The following is a 24253-nucleotide window of genomic DNA, read 5'->3' on the forward strand; positions in this document are numbered from 1 at the left end:
ACTTATTTTCATTCAGCACATTGAAAATATTATTTTTATTGACATTACTTAATTTACTGATTTTTTCTTTTCTTGTGTCTCATCTCTAATAACTGCATTCACTGATTAGTTTATTCCTAATATAATGATAATTTTCTATAATTTTAATATTATAAGCAGTTAAGTTACACTGGTAAGATTGAAAGATTTCTAACATTTTGCATGGCTTCCTAACTCTTCCTTTTTTTCCAGAGTGGTATGTGAGATTTCTAAATGAGGTCTGCATGTAGCAGGAAAATTTCAGCTTGTGAACCATGTTTACTTTACAATTCAGTTATAAGTTGCATGGCTTACATGATATTTTTTTCAGGAAGCCATGCATCACAAACCGTAGACTTTAGGTTTGTTAACCATAAGCAATTTTAACATAAGGAAAGTACCTAGATGAGTCTGTGGATAAATACTACCTCCCTAACAAATATTATTGGTCTCTTTACTAGGAGGTTTACTTATGTTTACAAGGAGATATAGTAACCTCCTATGTTTTTTCATTACCCTAGAATATTATAGCTGTTAATGAAAGATAATAGGTTCTCAATTCAGCTTAATTAACTCCTTCCTCTCAACAATTCTGTAATTTCCATTTTTTTTAGTTTTCAAATTTTTCTTTCCCTAATTCCCTATTTACCAATTTATTAATATTTTTTCTATGAATATTTTAATAATACATTTATCATAGATATTTTACCATATTGGTGCAATAATTCTAAGTCTAGGCCATCCTTATATCTATCACTAATTTTCCTCTTTAATATGGTCTTAGCTATTTTGCAATCTCATTTTTTATTGTTTCAGATATGTCTCACATTAGAGTGTGAAGTAGCTAAATTATATATGTATATCGTATGCATGTGTACACACACATTACCTTGCTTCACTCCTTTCTGTCAGAAAATTAGGATAATGTCCTGATCATTTTTCCATCATAAATATTTTAAAGATTTTTTCCCAAATTTCTTTTGAAATGGTTTCCTATGCAACTGCAACATATAAAGAATAAAAGTGCTTTTTGTATAAAATGTATTGCTTGTGGTTATTACATCATTTTTACAATTATTAATTGGAAATTTATTGACATTTAATTATTTTTAAAAAACGCATTCACTTGGATGCTGGGTCTTGGTCTGATGGTTTATTTCTCAGTCCATTTTTAGAATGAGAGGATTGGATCTTATTCTATTTTAGGTCTCTTTCAAATTTAATATTCTATAGACATAGAACATTATTTTTGGTAGGCGTCAAATTTGTTTTATCAAGTAATTTGACAGCTGTCTTTAATAGTTCAGTGTGAGTTCAAGTTTGTTAAAAGTTATTATTTGTTTTTATTTATTTGAAAGAATCTGGAGACGAAAAATGTGAAGTGGCTATTGATGTTCACTTCTTTCTTGCTGCAAACTATACTGAAGATGCAGTCCATGGGAACTGGTCTGAAGACCTTAGTTGTGTATGTCCATTCCAATGTGAAGAAACAATGGAGGTAAGGTAAATTGAATATATGTAGTAGTCTCTCATTTGTCTCTTTAACTCATAATTGACTGATTTGAAAAAGCTAGAAGTGTTAAGGTTACCAAATCAATGTCCAAGATATGCACAGCTTAAAAATAACTTCATAAACAGATTCTCAGCAATCTACTTGGCAAAATTTTTTTACTTCTTATATTTACAATATAGAGAGGCAATAAGGACTTTTAACAATAATTTTATCTCTAGTCATTTTGTGTTCTATTTATGTCATAATTTGATGACTGATTAAAGTCTCTCAAATACAGTTATGATTATGCCACCATTTGTTTAAAGACCATAAAGAATGACCATTGTCTTTTGGAATATACTTAAATCTATTGGAGATTTCCAGTCTCTGGGCAACATGACCACTAACAATTGTGGGACCTAATGCAAGAATACAAAGAACAGCCCTCTTTTTTTTCAAGTCACCTTCATTTTGTATAAATTAGGGCAATGTTTTCAAACAAATAATAAGAAACAAAAATTTTAGGATATTAATTTTAAACATTAAGGAACATTTTTGTCAAAATGACTCAGGAGTTTTCTAAAATGTTTTGAAAGTTAACAGCATATTTGTGACCTCTGTTCTCTGGACAAAATCTAATTCGGTCATTTTAAAGAAATAAGCCATATTTGAATTTTATCTTTGGTATATCATTCATATAAAATTTTCAAAAAGATTTATAAACTATTTTCATTATGAATAAATCCATTAACTTTAAGCCAACTATATAAAATATACTGTTTACTTCAAAAACCATTTAGAGAGGTATTACTAATATAGGCAAACAGGTTTCAAATTCTTCAAACCTTTTAATTTCAAGTATGTCTTCAAACGTATCTCTTATTGTTTTTAAAATTTATAAACATATATATTAAGTTTAATATACTTTTACATGCATGTATTTAGCCAATCACAGATACTTGATTATGCACATAGATGACTAAATTTTTATCTTTATTATTTATTTAACTTTGGCAGCATATTAAAGAATATTATATGTTAAATTTACTAATAAACTGTATACTTTTTCTTAGGAAATGGACAAGTAAATTATATTATTATCTTGTATATATATTTCCATTTCTCTGTATTTCTTTAAAATAATTATCAACTTTAAATAAAGTAACTAACATTTTTTTTAGACTCAAGAGAAAACAAAAACAATTCAATAACTTTTAGCTATTTTATTTTTTATGATTACATATTTTATATTTTTTATAATTTTTATGTTAAGCAAAATAAACATAAATATACATATAGAAATATAAATATACTTCAATTAATGATATTTTCATGTCTTAATTTTCATTCTGTAAAGGAACAAAGGTCATTTTTTTAATTACTTAATTTTTGTGGGGGAGTGACTTGATTAACAAAATCCAGTAATTTTCAAGTGTGGAATTCAACAGTAAGTCATATATATATATTGCACTGTGTTTTCATTACCCATAGTTAGGTTTCTTTCCGTCACCACACAGACCCTTTTTACCTCTATCTGCCTCCCCCTCTGGTAACCAATAGTCTATTGTCCATGTTTCTGTTTGTCATGTGTGTTGGTTGTTTTTAGATTTCTATCCCACATATACATGATATCATGTGGTTTTCAACTTTGGCTTATTTTGCTGAGAATGATTATCTCGAGGTCCATCCATGTTGTCACAAATGGCAGTACTTTATTTCTTCTTATAGCTGAGTAATATTCCGTTGTATATATGTACCACATCTTCTTTATCCAATCATCTGTCATAGGACACTTCGGTTGCTTCCATGTCCTGGGCACCTTGAATAATATTGCTATGAACATCCGTGTGCATATATCTTTTTGGATAAATGTTTTCAAGAATTTTTGGATAAAAACTCTGTAGAGAAATGGCTAAATCAAATGGTAGATCAATTGTTAGTTTTTTGAGAAAAACACTATACTGTTTTCCACAGTGGTTGTACCAATTTGCATTCCCACAAGCAGCATATGAAGGTTCCTATTTCTCCACATCCTCTCCAACACTTGTTATTACTTGTCCTGTTGATAATAGCCATTCTAACAGGTGTAAGATGACATTTCATTGTGGTTTTGATTTGCATTTCCCTAATAGCTAGCAATGTTGAGCATCTTTTCATGTTTGTTAGCCATTTGTATGTCTTCTTGAGAAAAGTATTTGTTTAGGTCCTCTGCCCACTTTTTAATTTATTTTGGGTGGTTTTGTTGTTTGTTATTGAGTTATATGAGTTCTTTATTTATTTTGGATATTAAACCCTTATTGGAGGCATTGTTTGCAAACGTATTTTCCCATTTGGATAGTTGTTTTTTTTTTGCCTCATTGATGATTTCTTTTGCTGTGCAGACGCTTTTTCGTTTGATATAGTTCCATTCATTTATTTTTGCTTTTACTACCCTTGCCTTTGAGATCAAATTCATAAAATCCTCTTTAAGTCCAAAGTCCATGAGTTTCATTCCTATGTTTTCTTCTATGCATTTTGTTGATTTAGGTCTTATAATCAGGTCCTTAATCCATGTTAAGTTAATTTTTGTGTGTGGTGATAGACAACAGTCTAGTTTCATTTTTTTGCAGGTGGCTTTCCAATTTTCCCAGCACCATTTATTGAAGAGGCTTTCCTTTCTCTATTGTATATTTTTGGCTCCTTTGTCAAAAATTATTTGCCCATATAAATGAGGGTTTACTTCTGGACTTTCAATTCTGTTCCATTGGTCTGTGTGTCTGTTTTTATGCTAATATCATGCCATTTTGATTATTGTCACTTTGTGGTATAATTTGAAGTCAGACAGAGTGCTACCTCCAGCCTTGTTCTTTTTTCTCAGGATGGCTTTGGAGATTCAGGGTCTTTTGTGCTTCAGTACAAATTGGATGATTTTTTGTTTTATTTTTTTTTTAAATTGCTAATGGGATTTTGATGGGGATTTCATTAAATATGTATAATGCTTTAGGTAGTAAGGTCATTTTAACTATGTTGGTTCTTCCAATCCAAGAACATGGAATATCTTTCCATTTCTTTGTGTCTTCTTCAATTTCTTTTGAAAGAGTCTTATAGTTTTCATTATATAGGTCCTTCACATGTTTCATTAGGTTTATTTTTGTTGCAATTGCAAAAATAATATTTTTTTATTTCTTTTTCTGACAATTCATTGTTTGAGTACAGGAATATTATGGATTTTTGAACAATAGTTTTGTATTCTGAAACTGTTTTTGTTTATTATTTTGAGTAGTGTTCTTATGGAGTCTTTAGGGTTTCCTATATAGATATTCATGCCATCCACAAATAGTGATAGTTTGACTTCTTCATTTCCTATTCGAATGCCTTTTACATCTTTCTCTTGCTTAATTGCACTTGCTAGGGCCTCCAATATTATATTGAATGACAGTGATGATAGTAGACAGCTTTGTCTAGTTCCTGATCTTAGAGGAAAGGTTTCAATTTTTCACTGTTAAGTATAGTGGTAACTGAGGGTTTCTCATGTATGGCCTTTATTATGCTGAGATACTTTTCTTCTATACCTATTTAGTAAGTGTTTTAATCATAAATGGATATTGTATTCTGTCAAAGTCTCTGCTTCTATTGATATGCTCATATCATTCTTCTTTTTATTTTGTCTATATGGTGTATCATATTAATCGATTTGCATATGTTAAACCATCACTTTGCCCTGGGATGAAGCCCACTTGGTCACAGTATATAATTTTTTTAATGTGTTGTTGTATTCAGTTCACTAGTATCTTATTTAGGATTTTTGCATCTGTGTTCATGAGAGATATTGGTCTATAGTTTTCTTTTTGTGTGTTATCTTCGGTAAGTTTTGGTTTCAGGGTAATAATAGGCCTCATAAAATGAGTTAGGACATATTGCCTCCTCTTTGACTTTTTGGAAGAGTTTGAAAAGAATAGGTATTACATCTTCTTTGAAAGTTTGATTAAATTCACTGATGAAGGCATCTGGTCCTGGACTTTTACTTTTTGGTAGGTTTTTGATGATTTTTTCAATTTTCATACTGCTGATCAGTCTATTTAGATTTTCCAATTCTTAATTCAGTCTAGGAAGGTTATATATTTCTGAGAGCTTGTCCATTTTTTCTAGTTTATTAAATATGGTATCATGTAATTTTTCATAGTATTCATGTAAGATCCTTTGGATTTCTGTGGTATCTGTCATAACTTCTCTTTTATCTCAGATTTGGTATAAGGGAAATATTAAACTATATTTAGATACTAATAATTGCATATTTTTCTTACTTAAAAATTGTTCAGGTGTCAAAAGATAATCTATTAATTTAATTTAATATCACTGTAAGATTTTGACTTTGGCCAAAGATTTGGAAATTACGACTTACTCCATCATGTTAAGTCCTTATTATTTATCAAGAAAACATTCTCACATATCAGTGTAGTAGAATCAATAAAAGTTAACAAGGTTAAACTCTTTTAAATTATATCCATTATTAAATTTTCAATTATTTTTAATATAGTTGTAAAAATCATAAGCAATCTGAGGAAACTAATAGAATAGTTATTTGAAGTTTAAATTAATTATTTTTGTTTTCCTGAAAAGTCATTTATTTAATGGAAGATTACATTAGATCTTTTTAATATAAATAAACCTGTGTTCATATATTTAAAAAATCAAGAAATTCAACTCTGTGCCAAAACTCTAAGGGCCTAATTTTCTATTCATCTAAATGAAAAATTATATTACCTATACATGTTTTCTGCTTTGCTAAATTTTGGCAAAGAAAAAATATAAATAAAGCACAGTTAATCATTTTCCCTCTTCTTATATTTTTAACTCTCTGAACAATAGTCCTAATATATATATGTATATATATATATATATATTTTATATATATATATACATTTTATATATATATATAATTTATAAATAATTTTCTGAGAAAAAGAGAAAGAAAAAAAGAGCAAAAATGAAGAAGTGAAGGGGCACTAGCTTCAGGCAGATATAAAATCACTATTGTTAAAAGTTTATCTCCATTCTGCAAAGAGTAATCAAGGCTTAAATGCAGAAAAACTCATTTTTACAAACACACACACACACACACACACACACACAAGCAAGTTATTATTATGGAGAGTTTAACAATAACACATCCTCGACAATTCCATAGAGCCATATAATTAAAAATCTAGTGCTTATTAATCCCAGAAGTATTAAAATAAAAGAGGGATTATTGTGCATTAAACAGTAATTTCTCTATTAGACACACAGGGCAGAGACTGTCCTCATGAGAGGTTTCCTCTTTTTGTTTTAAAGCATCTGTCAAATGAACACTCTTGTTCACGTCATAATTTCTCTGGAGTGGCCACTGCAATTTTAGATTATTCTTTGAGGAATTATAACAATTAGAGAAATGTGTGTATGTATGTATATATTACAACATGAAAGAAGGCATGTGTGGTGTCGAAGTCTTTGAGACTGAGAGGACCCCATGAAAACTTATGTAGGTACTTGTGTAATGCCGTGTCTTCAGAACCTGCCAAAGAGCAGTCAATCCCAAGGGAGGGCCTGACAAAAGTGTTTATAAGATTTTGAAAATTCAACTTCAGGAAAATTATGTCCAAGGAATACAGACTGATTTGACCATCTGAACACATTGTTCATTTAAGTCATCTGGATGACGCCATTATAAAACCTATGCTTGTCTTCTCTCCCAGTAGACATCCTCTTACAGAATCACCAGAGGAAGTAATGTTAACAGAGATTTTCTCTCTCTCTAGATTATATTGGATCACATAATCAAAGAACTCTTACTTTTTTTTTTATTCTTAAAAGACAAAATAAACTTAGCATTTGGGAATTTAATAAAGGAAATTGAAGTTCAGACCTGATACCATGCCTGTGTCACTGTCACGTGCACTATTTTGTAGTGGGGGCATTTTAATTGGATCTTTACAGAATTTCGTGTTTATTCATGGTTGACCCTCTAAAAGACTACCAGACAATTTCATTGATCAAGAAAAATAATGCTTTTAGATTTATGCAGTTAAGGAAAACAACACCTTAACAGAATCTTACTAGTGTTTCAGGAGGGAGAAGTTATGGGAAGATTTTAATACACTAGAGGCTTGGTGGGTAGACGTGGGATGGGTTACTGGTAAGGATCAGTCAGAGTTTATGAATAAAGCTTTGTGCTGGTGGGCACAGCGTGATGAGAATCAAAGTGAATTAGATAAGCAAGTTGTTAGTCTTGGTAAATAACTTATTTTAGTTATTACCTCTTACCTCTTAGGTGCAAGTATTTTATGGAGCAATGAATAAGTTTCTTTTTTCTTTCTCTGTGTGTGTATGTGTTTGTGTTTTTAATATAGTGCAGGAAGTTAGGTTCATTTTAGTTCTCATTATCAAGGACTAAAATTCCAAAAGCATCCTTTCATTTCTTTGTTAAACAAAAAAGTTTCCCTGCTGAAAGTTTGTTTTAAAAGAATGAGTTTATTGAGCTGTGTGTTGCCTAGAAAAAGGATGAGGTTCCTGAGGCATTCAGTCTGATCCACTAGCAGCAGGGTTAATGGGGAAGACAATATGTCCACCCACCTGGAGTTGATGGCTCTCTTATAAACTATGTTTTGGGGAAGAAAGATGCAAGTTGTTTTCAAATAATTTACAGTGGCTATAGATAAGGAGAATGGGAAAAGGTAAAACAGGGACAGTTTTAGGATAAGTGTATAGTCCTAGAAAGTGCACAAAGAAATATTTTCTACTTTTAATTCATTATGGGAAACAGTTTAGAAAGTTCATGCACAAGCAGGATGCGCTGGCATCTGGTAGTTGGCTACTTCTTTTTAAATAGCCATCTAGAAGTTGATTCAAAGCTCTAACACATATTCAGGAATGTGAGCAATCTTTCATTCGTTGTCCACAGATATTAACTTGTTAATTACTCTTGTCTCTTTGTCTCATTCTCCAGCCTGCTGTAATTTATTTTAGGACAGCTCAGAATTTTTTTCTTGTCACTTTGTGTTAAGTCTCTCTTCAAGGTTCTTTTTAAATGCAAACATTTTTGAAAGAAAGGCACATAAATATAGTATATATATTTACAAAAAGGTTATAAGATTATATATTATTATGAGTTGCTAGGGATAGAGTTTGCTTTTAAAACAACATAGAAGACAAAAAGGGACAATAAAAGTTGGAATGTGAAAGACCTTTACCAAATTTAACCTATTTCAGTATTTTGGCTAGATCCAAGCCAGTATAAATTTGGACTTTAGTTCATATCAATAATCAGTCATATACCCCATAATGATGTCTCGATCAATGACAGATGTTGGTCCCATAGGTTATCATGGAGCTGAAAATTTCCTATCACCTAGTGAGTTACATTTTGGCCATTGTAAAGTGTTAAGGAAACACATACTCATACTTATTATTGTGTTATATTTGCCTACAGTATTAACTATGTTAACATTCTGTACTTTTCTACAGCTTAGGAGCTGTAGAAAAACAGAACTTGTCACCCCAAAATATGCCTCTTTGTCATAAGATAGTTTTAGAGTGGTTAATTCATGAAAACAGAAGATATAGGAGAAGCTCTGAAAATCAAGTAGAAGTTAATCTTTGTAAAAGACATTTGTATTTGTAAGGAAAATCTCCATTTGTGTCTCTCTTATTGTTCTGGAAAAGGGGAATGAACTTATCTCTAGAAATTTTTATCAATACAGAAGACAAGAATTTAAATCTGCATAATAAACATTATTGTTCATCTTGCTTTTCCTGGTAATCTCCCATAACTGACTCCCCTCACCCCAGCACCTTCTTTTTTCTTCAAGCTGAAGATCATATTTATGGTGGTGGCTTTAGCCATTTTGGCAAATTATTTAGTTTTCCTGGGTCTCTCCCATTGATGTAGGAGGTGTATATGTTATTAAGCTTTTGTTTGTTTTTCTCCTGTTAATCTGTCTTTTAGTACAGGAGTATCTCAGCCAAGAGCCCAAAAGGATGTAGAGAAAATTACTTTTCCTCTCCCACAGAGCAATATAGCCTAGGTTAGTAGTAGACTGTACCACCTAGGTTTTTGTGATGCGCTCCATAATGTTAACACAAGCAGGAAAATATTTTATGATGCATTTCTTAGAATATATACCTGTCATTAAGCAGCACGTGACAGTATTTTTATTCAGCTAAGAATATGATCAGGACATTCTTAATGTTTCTCTTGCTTTGAATAAACTTTACATAAGGTACTTTTTGGGACTGTAGACTCCTGAAATCTTTTTCCTTAAAGAATTTGCTTTAGAAAATTTACAACTGTAAGTATTTTTCTGCCTTTTTGAAATATATGCAAATCTCCTCTCAGCCTCTTGCCAGTTTTAGGATCCAAGGAATATCTTTCTCAAGGATCTGTGAATTATCTCTTTTAAGTACAAATATTGAAAGAAATAATACCCCTTTTTCCTAATCCCTGTGGAAGAGAAGGAACCTAACTTCATTGTGTTCCAGTTAGCAAAGACAGAAGGCCAACCCACAGAGCAATATCTATGCAAACTCAGGAATAATTCAATGTACCTTACATATCTCATTGATCAATTTCTTTCCTAATTTCCTCCAGTAGTTTTCCACTAGCTCATGACAGCAGTTAAAAATCCTCCAGGCTTTTGTTTCAGCAGAGTTAAGTTTTATCTCTCTTCTCTATAACAATAATCTTGAATAGCCTTCCCCGACTTTTTTTAACTGCATCTGGTATAGTTTTTACTCTAATACTTTTCTAAGAATCTAGGTTTCTATATACCATCTCATGGGTAATTTGAAGTTTTGGAATTTTATATTTTCTAGTTATACTAAAGGTGGGGAATACAAATATATATATATATTCATATATATATATACGTATATATATATATAAATATATATGCGTGTATATATATGATTTTTAAATATAGTATATTTGAACAATTGGCAAATTTTGAATAAAGTTTATAGGTTACAAAATATAGTATTATAGCAGTTAATTTCCTAACTGATAATTTTATTGAAATAATTTAAGAGACTATTCTTGTTATTAAAAAAATTGCACGCTGAAGTAATTGGGGACAAAGTACATCACAATCACAAATTTCATAAAACAAAAATAACATGTATTCATATATATTTACATATATATATGTAAATAATACAGACAAGAAGACAGCATCATAAAATGCAGATCATTGTTGTTTTCTGTATAAGTGCTTAAGTTCGTAGGACAATTATAGCGTTGCACCTTTAATTTAAGAGACTTTGTAACAAATACCTTCTGCATGCAGGAAATTATTACATGCTCAAATATTGAGGGATAAAGACTTTACTGAAGTACAAATACAACATACAGACACAGGTAGAGAAAGCTTATAGATTCAATTATAGTATTTTAGCCACAGATTAAGAGTAAATAGCAAAGAAGTGATCTGTCCATATCAAGGAACTGTTCTCCTTCATAAAAACCTTGACTTTTTTAATTGACTTGAGCACCCAAGGGCAAAATGGAAAAACAGATTCTCATCTGACTTTTACTCAACAGGGTCTAGATCTCTGTAAATCATTAATCTGTCACCATAGGATCAGATCAAGAAACCAAATTTCTGATCATTATTGCCACTGATGGAAAATAACTTGCTGGTTATAAATAAACCAAAACCAAAAAGGAAGCATGAAAGTGCCGAGGAAAAAAATAAAAGAGGTATCAAAGTTCTATAGAAGTTTTGAATTTACTTTTGAGAGTGAGGAAAATATATGCCTAGTTTTAAGCTTTCCTCGAGAGATACATTTCTCTGGTGACAAATTTTACTTAATTCTTTCAGGTAAACCCATTGGGCATATGTGTGAAAGAGTTCTTCATAATAATTAAAATGATATATTTTTTAAAAGGTAAAATTTTAATTTTTTTAATTTAAAAAAAGTAAAATTATGACTTCCATGCAAATATAAATATGTGTTAAAGATTTTATTTAATTCATTTCTAATAATGGATATAGTAAAATATTACACTCAGTTCAAAGGAAATCCAAATAACTCACTCAAGAAGAAAAAACTATTTAGTGATAAAGGATACAGATTTTCCATGGATCTAGGTCTGAATATAATACTGTTTATACCCTATCAGTTAATATTTAAGCAACATCTATATAAATATGATTAAAATAAATTTTTAAAGTAATTTTTAAAAAATGGATGTTCATTCAGCTTTTTACAATATATGCATTTCTTTCATAATTTGTGTATAAACTGAATATTACTGTTGACCATGATTTTGACATAAATCAAAACTGAATTTTACCTTTGCAAAAGAAATGCAAGAATTAAATACATAAAGAAAATAATTAAATTTAAACTTTGAAACAGTTGTATAATTGTAGTATGTTATACACATTTAAAATTGTTCTTATTTCTTCTTTTGTTTTTATAGATGTGTACAAATGGATTCAGTTGTTTAATTGAGGAAGATAATAAGGAATATTTTTGTCTAAGTATTCCCAGAAGGCCTGGAAAAATGCATCTGGAAAATAAAACTGACTACCAAGGAAGTGGATGTCAACATGAAGCAATTTATGAAGATGAATTTAATATATCCAGGTATTTATGCATCCTTTGAACAAAAATATCTAATTTATCAAAAAGTTATAATTTTACTGGGAAAACATAATTTAACTATTTTATAATATTAAATAATCATTTTTATTTAATATATTAGGATTTATATATCAAACGTATATACATATAGTTACAAATTATTATATAAGGTATATTGTAGTACATTATGAATGCTAATGTTAGCACACAAAGAAGAGAAAAGAATATAGACTTGTAAAGGAATAAGTTTTCTATATTGCACTAGAATTTAAGTTAGTATCTGTGGTAGATTAAATCTGTGGTAGATTCTGATATATTAAGATCTATATAGTAAGCCTCAGAGCAACTATTAAGAAAATAATTCAAATAACTCAAATAATACAGTAAAAATAGCAGTACAGGTATTAAAGTTTTGTTCTAAAAAATATTCACTTAATACAAAAGGATACGGTATCAGAAGAATAGAAGTATAAAAAAGGTGAGACATGAGGAAAACAAAAAGGAGACTTGCAGACATAAATCCGACTATATAAATAATGATATTAAAATCCAATGGATTAAAAATTTAATTGAAAGGCAAAGATTTTCAGATAATTTCTGGATATAGACAAGTATATACCATCTATAGGTGACATGTTTTACATTTAAATGCACAATTAGGTTAAAGTAAATGATTGGGAAAAGATAGTAGAACAGCAATCATAGAAAGTTAGAGTATCTGTATTAATATCAATCACAATAGACTTTAAAAGAAAAATTAATAACTAGAGAAAATGAATGTCATTTTATAATAATAAAAGAGCTAATCCATCAGAAGAGTGGCAATTATAATAAGAGATGAAATATTGCCATTTGGGACAACATGGATGGACCTTGAGATAATCATGCTAAGTGAAATAAGCCAGACAGAAAAAGTTGAAAGTCACATGATATCACTTATATGTGGGATATCAACCTAAAGGCAACAAACAAACAAATAGAGACTCATAGACATTGACTATAGACTAGTGGTTACCAGACAGTAGTGGGGAAGGAGGGAGGAATGAGTTAGATGGGGTAAAAGAGATCAAATATGTAGTGACAGAAAGAAATCTAACTATAGGCAGTGAACACACAATGCAATATATGCCTTACAGTTGAATTGTACACCTGAAATTTACTGGATTTTGTTAACCAATGTCACCATAATAAAAAAACAAACAAACAAATAAATAAATAAATAAAAGAAAGTGTGGCAATTATAAACATATGCACCTAACAACAGAGACCCAAAGTACATGAAACAAAAACTGACAGCAATAAAGGAGAAAATAGCAATTCAACAATAACAGTCGGAAACTCCAATACTCCATTTCCAGTAGTGGATATAACACTTGGCAGAAGATTAACAAGTACATAGAAAATGTGAACAACACTATAAATTATCTAGAACCAGCAGATAGCTATAGAACACTTCACTCAATAACATCCAAATAATGTTCTTCTCAAATGCACATGGAACCAAGGGAGACCAAATGCTCATAAAAGCTGCAATATATTTAAAACGAATTAAAAAATAAAAAGTATATTTTCTGACCACAATGGGATAAGATTAAAAATCAAACACAATAGGCAATTTAATAAATTCACAAATATGTGGAAATTAAATAACCATTCACATAATCAATGAATCAGAAAGAAATTACAAAGGAAATTAGAAAATCATTTGAGATTAATTAAAATGAAGAGTCAACATGACAACATTCAGGAAATATAACTGATGCAGTGCTTAGAGTAAAATTATAGTTATTAATGCCTAGTTAAAACCAAAGAAAATCTCTATTCATATTCTAAACTTACATTTTAACACAATAGAACAAGGTAGGAAATTTAACCTAAAGCAGGCCAAAGGAAGGAAATCAAACCATACTATGAAATTAATTAGAGTATAGATAAACAATAGAGAATATTGATAAAACCAAAAGTCTGTTCTTTGGAAGAAATAACGAAATAATTAGACCTGACCTATTCTAAGAACAACAGAGAGAAGAATCAAATTACTAAAAATAAGAATGAGAGAAAGGACATTATAACTGAAACTACATAAAGAAAAAGAATTATTAGGAAACAGTATGGACAACTATATATCCAAATGTCTGGGTAACCATGATGAAATAGGGATATTCCTAGAAAAATGGAAATAACTTAAACTCATGAAGAAACTGAAAATCTGAATAGGTCTATTACAACTAAATATATTAAATGGTATTTAACTAATAGAAATTACTCACGAACTCTTCCAAAAATAAATGAGGAGAGAACATTTAACTCATTCTATGAGGCCCATATTACAATGATAATGAAACCAAAGACATAACACGAAAACTACAGACTAATGTAACATTAATCTGGACACAAAACTCCTCAATGCTATTATAGAACGACAAACCAAGGAACATATAGAGAGGATTATGCACCATGACTATGTGGGATTTATCATAGGAATGATGTAAGTTTGCTTTAACATTTAAAATCAATGTGCAATGGGAGACCACCTAGGAAGACCAGGTGCATTAAGTGTAAAAAATAAATTAAAAAAAAATAAGTAATTGTAAACTGACAAGGTCCTTGCAATCTGTGAGGTCAACCAAGGGTTGCCTTGCCTAAAAAAAATAAAGAAAATAATAATAATAAAAATAAATAAATAAAATAAAATCAATGTGCAATATACCATATTAATAGAATAAAAAAGCAAAAAGATAACACATGATAATTTTAACAGATATAGGGGGAGAAAGGCATTTAACAAAAGCCAAAACCCCTTTATAATAAAAACAATCAGCAAATTAAGAATACAATGGAACTTCCTTGATCTGACAAAGAATATCTACATTTAAAAAAGAGTAAAAAAAAAACTAGTCTTATATTTAATGATGAAATACTAATACATGCCACAATATGAAAGAACTTTGAAAACATAATGCTATGGGAAAGAAGTTAGTCACAAATGATACCGGTAGTAGAATTCAATAAATATGTGTTTAATGAAATAATGATTGTTGGGATTTTTTAATTAAAATAATTAAAGATGATATAACTGCATAGTTCTGACTTTGTGTTTCTTTGTTTATGAAGGTTTTTCTTTGATATTCAGAAAATCTTGGAATTTTTGTGGTTAAAATTATTAATTAGTTTATAGCTCTTGACATTGTCTCATAATTAATACTAAAATAGAGCCTAGCAAAGTTTGCCAAGCCAAGTAGTCTAAATAAAATTAACAGTATTTCTCCATATCCATCACAATACCTAGAAATTATTATATATTGCCTGCTATAACAGCAAAAGATATGCAAAAATCTTAGAATTAATTTGCAAAAGATGCTCAAGTTCTCTATAAAAAACTTATTATACTATCAAATTAAAAAGAGAAAAAATAATAGATGTTCTGAACACACTAAAATATAATCCATAGATTTAGATATTATTTCTTAATTTGACCAAAAATCAATTTTTATCATTAATTCACACATTGAATGTTATACTAAAAATATTGCATGTTATTTCAGAAATGAACATGTTTTTAAAACTACGTAAAACTGTTTTATAAATAGCTGTCATCCTTGATGAGGAAGAGTAATAGGATGGGACTTCACGTACCATCTAGTACAACTACTAAACCCATATGGTGCCACTGTAAAAATAGTTGGCCAACAGAGAGCTTCGAGAACAATCTATGTACATACAGGATCTTAATATATAAGAAATGTGCCCATAATTTAATGAGAGTATACAGGATTCTTTAGTAGATGATACTGGGAAAATGGCTCATTATGAGACCATAGATGAAACGAGATTACAACCTTACACTTTATATAAAAGTAAGCTTTAAATGTGTTCAGAGACCTAAAGTTAAAAGGTAAAATTACAATGTATGTAAAAGGAATGTAGAAAAAGATATTTGTGGTTGAAATAATGAAATTTTAAGGCTAAACTCACAAAGTATAATTTATAAAGCAAAATAATGATAGTCCTGTAATTATATTAAATTTAACAATTTATTTCTAATGAGACACCAGCAATAACAATAATAATAATAATATTAACAAACAGTTTATAATTAATGCATACATATTTTTCTTTTGAGATATACTATCTGTAAGTGGGGCTTAAAGCACATAATGTAAATGAAGTATTTTACAAAGTTTTGAATATTACCACATGTTTGCTCTAAAATGTTCAAAACATTTTCTCGGAATTTGAATAACCTTAACGAAGGAAGGGAGAAGAAATACTACCATCCATCTTTTTCATTCAGAACTTAGGAGAGTTTTTGGTAAGTGTGGATCATAATTTCTGAACACCAGGCCCAGACTGTGACATTTTCGTAGGTCCAGCCCTTTATGAAGCTTTCAATTTATGCTCAAGTCACCAATCTCTACTTGCTACCAGAAATATAAAATGAAATCTATTCATTTATACATTTATTAAACATTTGTTGAGTACTTTATAATTAGAAAATTCTGTAGAAGTGAGATCTGATTCCTGTCCCCTTGTAATGTACCACCCATAGGTAAATGAATATTCTCCTCAGAACACATCTCATGGTTATTTCATTTCATTTAGCAAGCAATTTTTTTTTTAATTACTAAAGTAACTATTTTTCATTTTCTAACTTTCTAAACATGAAAGTACTTTGTGTTACAGCATTGCATGTTCTGGCTTTTTTTCTGGAAACTAAATTAAACCTATTTCCTTTATAGGCTATTTTAGGAGTTTCACATTTCCACATAATGCTGAATATAACTAAAACACTATTTTCAGTTATAAGCAAAAGTTCTATTTCAAAGTGTAAAATCTAAAAGTCCATGATAAAATCAGGTATCATTTCAAAACCAGTTTCTGTAGAGTTAAGAGGCTTGTATAAATACAGCTTTATGTGAATTTGCAGTAGAACTATAATATATTTTAATCAGATATTTCTTATTTATGAACCATGAAATCTAATGATTATTAATTTCTAAGACTATTGTAATTTCTGCCATGACATCAGTGACATTTTGTTTTACTAAGAAATTGAATTTCTTGTATTGTACATATTTTTAATTTTGGGCATACCATGAAAACTTTTCTGTCTCCCAGACAAAAGATTTTGTGTTATATTCTCTTTGAGAAAAAAAGAAAAAGGAAACCAGACTGCATATAAAGGTTGCTTATTGTATATATGTATGTATGATGTATGTATTTTTGTTTTTAGTTAGTTTGATACTACCAAGCCACATTTTCTCTAGTGGCCGGATCCCTTTATCATTGCATTTACATACATTGGTATATTATTTTTCCCCTTTATTGTGTCATGGAAAATGAAATAACTTTGCTTCCTTAAGTTTTATAATACAATAATATAGAGGTCATTAATTCATTTAAGAAATTCTAAAGTAGATGTTGTAATGTCCATATGCATGCCAAAAATTAATTATAATAAACTTCATTAAAATTAGCAGTTTTGTATAATTGTTTTAACTATAGTGTGAGTTAAAACTTAGCTAATGTGGTAATCATTTCTCAAAATATACCTATATCAAATCTTAAATATACATGATTTTTATTTGCCAGTCATATCTCATTAAAATTAATTTAAAAAATAATAAAAAGTAAAATAAAACAGCTAATGTATACACAATTGTATCTCATGTTATCTTTTTGTTTTTTTCTTTTGGATGCAAACCAGTACATGTGTTATGCATATAAAGTGAAAATTTGACAATATTATAGCTTCAGGTTCTATAACTTTTTGTGCTTTAATTTCCTATCAAACAAAAATATTATGCATGTTATGTGATTTTATGTACCTGAGCCATATTTTAATTTTACTTGATAATATCTAAATAGCTTTTTATAAATCTAATCTTTTTGCATTGCTTTTCAAATTATCTTTGAAGACTTGAAATTTCATGACACTGTTTATTCAGAACTTTTAATATGACCTCTCTCTGGAGCAAAGCTCAATTTTAAAATAAATTTGGTGATTACATAGTCAAACAATATTAATGGAGCTTCTACTTTTTACAAGACATATGGGTTATAATCTTAAGACTTAGGGCAATAAATGTTTAATTTCTTCTATCCCTAGAATATTTCTCTATTAAAAATCTAAATGATGAAAAAAAGATAAAATCACAATATTTAAAAATTAGACCATATTTTTAACTTAGACTTTCACCTAATATGTTAGTTTTGTTCTTTCAATCATCTTTTCCTTATTTCAAATTTAACTACAATTCAAAGTGATTTATTTAATAATGAAGGTAGTAATATGTTAATTAAGTCTTTGGTTCCAATTTATTTTCTCAAAGTTCTAGGAAATTATAAGAATATTTAAAAATTTTTAATAATCTATGTGGACCACTATAATTTTGACTCTTTAAATAAAATTGATGTACTTGTCACTGAATACCTTTCAATGTAATAGCAATTTATCTTTGCATTAGATATCCATATACACATATGTATATCACCATTTACGTGCATATTATTAATTATGATGAAAAATGCTTGACATACTGGAATATAATTGGTTAAAAGGTGATGAGTGCTTCAGTAAACTGAAGAAAGTTATTTTAGGTAGGTGGTTTTCAAAGAAATGGTGTTGCATTCTAGGGATATTTTGGAAATTTCTAGGGTCATTCATATATTTGGTATAACTGACTGAAACAGTTGGCATTTAGCAGTTGAGTTGTAGATGATGAACGTTGTAAATCCTTCAATACACAGAGTAATTTTAAGAACAACAACAAAGTGTTACAAGGTTTTTACAATTTCCAAAAGTCTCAACATACATTAATGTGAATATAAAACCTTTTTATAAATATGAGCCAAGAACTTACTTCATTTTAAATTTGACATAAAATATTTTCATAGTAATTTAATAATCTTTTTTTAGAAATGAAAATTTCATGTTAATTAAGGAAATATTATGTTTTATTCAGAAATTTATTAGAAAGTGTTAACCATATTAGAAAATCATATCATCCTATTTGAATTTCTAACACCAAACTACTATCATTAGTCTCCATTTATAGCTCCCACATCCATGGTAATCCTTGATATGAATGCAAAGGGCTAAGCACATCAATGGATCCTCTAGTTCAGTCATTCCTATAAAGGATGTATTTTTATACATAAATACATTTAATTATAAATTAGTGTCTTTTTATATCTTATATTAGAGTTAGAGCATTTTCTTGATTTTGAATTATAGGTTATATCTAGAAATTCTATTATACAAAATAAAGAGAGTACCATAAAAACCAGAAATATATTATAAAAAGAAATTATTAATCTGATTTGCTATAGAGTATTTTTGAGAGATGTTAAGGAATTGAGTACTGGAGGATATGAAGGCAATATTTAAAAGACAGAAATAAGAGATCTGATTTTCTCAAGCAGGGGGATGTAAGCAAGTTGCTTGCCCATTTTACGCCTGCTACCCAGATATTGATAATGACTTATATTTCCAATTGATTAGTAGACTTATGGATTTATATGTATAATAAATTTCTCAAATTTGTTATGGCCAAATGTAGTGTCCTAGTTTCTACCCAGAATTTTCTCCTGCCAAATCTTTATTTGTGTAAAGAGTACTACAGCCCCAGACTACTAAGAACTAAACTAAAGGAGTCATTCTAAATTAATTTCTTCTCTTACCTCCTATAATTAATCTATTAATAAATATTGCAGATTTTTACAAAATGTATTCTGAGATGAGAAAAAAAATCACGCTTCATCATCTACAAGGTTCCTACTTTTGATCATGTATTTCTAGATTTTTGCATTATTTTCTGGTTTATTTATCTTTCATTCAATTAACAATTAATTTGAGAAGAAATAAATAATGGATAGGCCTTGAATTTCACAAGATATCTTGTCCATTTCAAACAGTTTTTTTTTTCCTTTTTATTTTCTTGGAATAACGAATAGCATTATGACTAAATTGGTATGGTTGAAGCACACAACTATATTAATATCTTGAGAACATACATAGGACACCATGTAATACATTGTCCCAACCCAAATACTTGTAAAGTGAATTAGCACTAGTTATAATTAATCTACAGAATGTGGTTAAACAAGGCATGGCATGAGAAGACTTATATGCCATGTGACAGTTGTTTAGAGTTTACCTAGAGTTTAGTTTCCTTTGTTTGCTTTGAGGGCAGGGCCAGTGAGAGGTCATTGAAGTGAAGTAACTGCACTCTACAACTTTATTTCACGTAAACATATGCACCTTTGATATGGCTGGCACTTGATGTATCTGCTCAATAATGAATAAATTTGATCCTCTTCTGTGAAATAGATGTAGTACTAATTATTTTACAGAGGAAAAAACTAGGGCACAGATAAACTTATTTATAAAATAAGTTAGAGAAGAATTAGAACAAGGTTCTCTCTCCAAGGCCAGCACTTTGAATATATAAAAGCATCGACTGCACTGCCTGCCATTAACAATCTCAGTGATCCCAGGCAAATTGTATTAAATGGCTAAGTTTTTCACAACTACAAGAAGAAAGGTTTGAATTAAATGACCTTTAACATTTTAGCTGGCTACAAACACCTACCATAATATAAATTTATGAGTATAATGATTTAGGTTCAGTAGATTAATTTTTATTAATAACAAACAAAGTGATTTGACATTGCTCTTCTCAACACATTGACATGTTTATATGATTATCTTAAGTGCCCTTTGAATAGTTGGCAAAGGGTCCTTGAAAAATCACCTTATTTTAGAAAATTAAAAACTAAGATTTAGTTTTTTTCTCACCTTATGCTTTTTCTTATGCTTTATAGGCATGTATATGTAATAATCAAAGGAATAAATGTGGGTATATTCTATAATATATAATCATATTAAAATGGCTCATAATCCACATTACCTAAGGTGGTACCTAGCATATAGAGAAGACCCAAGAATGTTTGTTCAATGTATTTAATAAATAACTGAGGTACTGAAATGATGTGTGTGCACAAAATGAAGAAAACACAGGCTAAAAACCAATGCCTGTTTAACTCCAGAAAAATATTTCTTCTTTGTTGATAGCCAATCTGGCTTTCACCATTAAACCTGCAAATATTTCAAATACATTTACATGAAACACTATATTTCACAATTATCTTGAAATAGAGAAAAATACATTAAAAACTACTAGAAAATATTACCTAAATTAAAATGTCTATAGGAATTAATTTTCTGTGTATAATATTAAAGCAAAGTCTCTTAAGTATTTTCAAATTCATTGAAATTGATACTTCAAAATTTAAAAAAAGATGACTCTACAGATTGCATTCATGTACTCAAGAATAAATATTTAAAAATTCAAAGTAATATAGCTTTTTAAAAGATTGTCTAAAAAAATTTGGCATTGTCTTTCATCTGTATCTTAGATGAATAATTTCATTGAGTGAAAAATGGAGTTTAAGTAATTTGCTATGTGTAATAATATGCACACATAGAGAGATTACATAACAGTGCCCCTACCTCATCGTCACAGCATGTCAGATTAGGTTAATTTCCTTTGTTAAGAATTCCCAGAATATTTGTACTTAATTCAGCTTCAGAGATTACATTCTACTACTTATCACTTTCCCCCACCTTGCAGATTCTAAGTGTCTTTTCAGCACATCATTTGTTTATTCAATCATTATTTATTGAACACATTTTATTGGGTCTCTCTGTATGTTAGGCGCTAGAATATACTTGCATATATGCTAGGTGATATGGATTCTGTGAGCGTAAGACAACCATAATTCCTACCTTCTGAGCATTTACATTATAGCCTTTTGAAGAACTGAGCATTATGTTTGTTACGTTAAGAAGAGGGTACATTCCTTGAGACAAAGCCAGAGATTTATTTGCCTCAGTATCAATTCATTTAGGTCAAAGCCAGTCACATAGAAAATACAAATATATATTTATGGGATGAATATAGCAGTGAATGAATGAATAAATACTATCAATAGGACCTATTATTAATTAAAAGCCCATTTTTCTTAGGCATGAGATTAGGTATTTCAAACTTGTTTTGTGCAAGTCTCAGCCTATCAATAGCAATACTATTGGCGAGGAATGCCTGAAGCACTCACTTACGGGCTAGGAATGTCTGGGGTACTCACTTGGGCCTCTACTACGTTTGGGGAGTCCCCATAGACGTTTCTCCCACCAAAGCCCATATTGCAGCAGGACTGGCCCTTGTGGTTCTTATAATGATTGTAAGAAAGACACATCTCAGCAACAATAATCAGGGAACTTTGAAAAAGCAAGTTTTAATACCACAAAGCCTGGAGAAAACATGGCATGCCATGGGTAAGGGGGTAAGGGGATAAGGGGTTGGGCACACAGCAAGGTTGCATCTTAGGTAAAGAGAGAATAGACATGGGGTTCTAACTTTATTGGGGTTGATGGTGAGGTGGGGTACCTAGGGTTATACAGGTTCACTCTTTTTGCGAATTTAATATATAAGCAGTATTTTAAATGTGGAAAGAAAAACAGGGTCTAAAAATGGTGAGTTATCTCAGCCAACCAAGTCTTTCTAGAAAGGGGAAATTCATGGGTTAGGTAGCTTGGCTTTTAATCTAGTTATGTGTCTAGAAATGTGTTTATTCGAGATAAGTGTCATTGAATTAGATGCATTGGCAATATAAAGTTTAAAGTCAGACAATTTTTATTACAACAAAAAATTGTCAAGTACTCACTACAAAACTTTACTGCATATTTTCACAAAAAATCCTGAAACACTCACGCCATGTCATTTAGACTGAAAAGGTTAATGATACTATCCTTGGTTTCACAGCAATTAAGTAGCAGAACCTGTATTCAAATCTACATCTGTCTGTAGCTAAAGTTATTTTCACTTCACTGATCATTATGCACAATAAAGCAAAATTAAGTTTTGCAAAGTATGAACTTTTCTACAAGCATATTTTAAAAGAGCACCTCACAACCATCTTTATTATATTTCTTATTCTATGTATTTAAGTACATATGCAATAAATATTTAAATATGTTCAATTATATGACTTTTTTTTTTTTGCATGTTTCAGATGCAGCTGTTCTCTTGGTTATATTGACAGATTTTGTATTCTCCATGCTAAAGATTGCTTAGAAAACCAGAGTACATCCGTGCATGGCCTCTCCCTGGTCCATTTGCACAATTGTAACTGTAGCTGTCTGCAAAGATATAAAAGAAACATCCATGAAACAGAAACTGAAGATTATAAATCTGTGCCCTGCAAAAATGGAGCCACCAGTATCCATTTAAGTGGCCATTTTTTCTGCATCCATGTCGCAGGATTTACAGGCAAGTATTTCCTGAGAAACCAAGTTCTTTAGTGGAAATGTTAATACATTTATTTAACGTATCTCAAATGTGTCTAATGATTGATATTGTAGCCTGCTTTCTCACTTGGCATAGTAAAAATATCTTCACTTGGAATAATAGGATTGCTTCTTTGGGCAATTACATTGCTGACTATACAGCCTTGGCTCATGCAAATGAGGCTAAAAAGGCCAGGCTGAATCATTGAGAATATGATGCATATGTCAAAGGTCTGAAAAGAAAAACAGGCAGCCATAACCTCCCAATAATTTTGCCTAACAGTGTCAGTACTGCCCTTCAACCTCTTCTTTAGCTGCCTAAGCACATTGAGTGCCAATTTTTTCTAGTTTAAAAATAAAACTTGGGCTTAGTGCTTTCTATGTCAGTTTTATTCCCCAGCATTATAAGAATAAAAATTAAAAAAAAAAACATAAAATCATAAACTTACTCTATCCTGTTATATTATAGAGGATGAGATGCACCATGGCTATGTTATAATAAAGCAGCTTCTTAATAAAATAAATTAAGCATTTACATTTGCTACTTGAAATTTTATACATTGTCTTACATTGAAGTGACTGTACATAATAATTTCAAAACTTCTTTATTATAATTGCCTTGTAAAAATCAGCACATATGCCACACACAGAAAAAATATTGTCACTTTTAAATCACATCTAACTTTCAGTAAAATAAAGAAAAAAAACTTTGATATTTCATTTTATTGAACGCACCCAACTCTAAAAGTTATTTGGATTTCCATCTTAAAATGAAGATTATTTTTCCTATT

General features: G+C 29.8%; 1 protein-coding gene across 1 annotated transcript in view; it reads left to right on the plus strand.

The window, feature by feature from the left end:
- Nucleotides 1-12134, plus strand: part of EYS (EGF-like photoreceptor maintenance factor) — a 137791-nt gene extending 125657 nt beyond the window's left edge. The window contains exons 7-8 of the mRNA XM_039853174.1: nt 1377-1516; nt 11949-12134. Coding sequence (XP_039709108.1) covers nt 1377-1516; nt 11949-12134 — 326 coding nt within the window. The remainder of the gene's footprint in view (nt 1-1376; nt 1517-11948) is intronic.
- The last annotated feature ends 12119 nt before the right edge of the window (nt 12135-24253 follow it).

Source organism: Pteropus medius, unplaced genomic scaffold (assembly GCF_902729225.1).
Source record: "Pteropus medius unplaced genomic scaffold, Ma_sr-lr_union100, whole genome shotgun sequence".
Taxonomy (NCBI): domain Eukaryota; kingdom Metazoa; phylum Chordata; class Mammalia; order Chiroptera; family Pteropodidae; genus Pteropus; species Pteropus medius.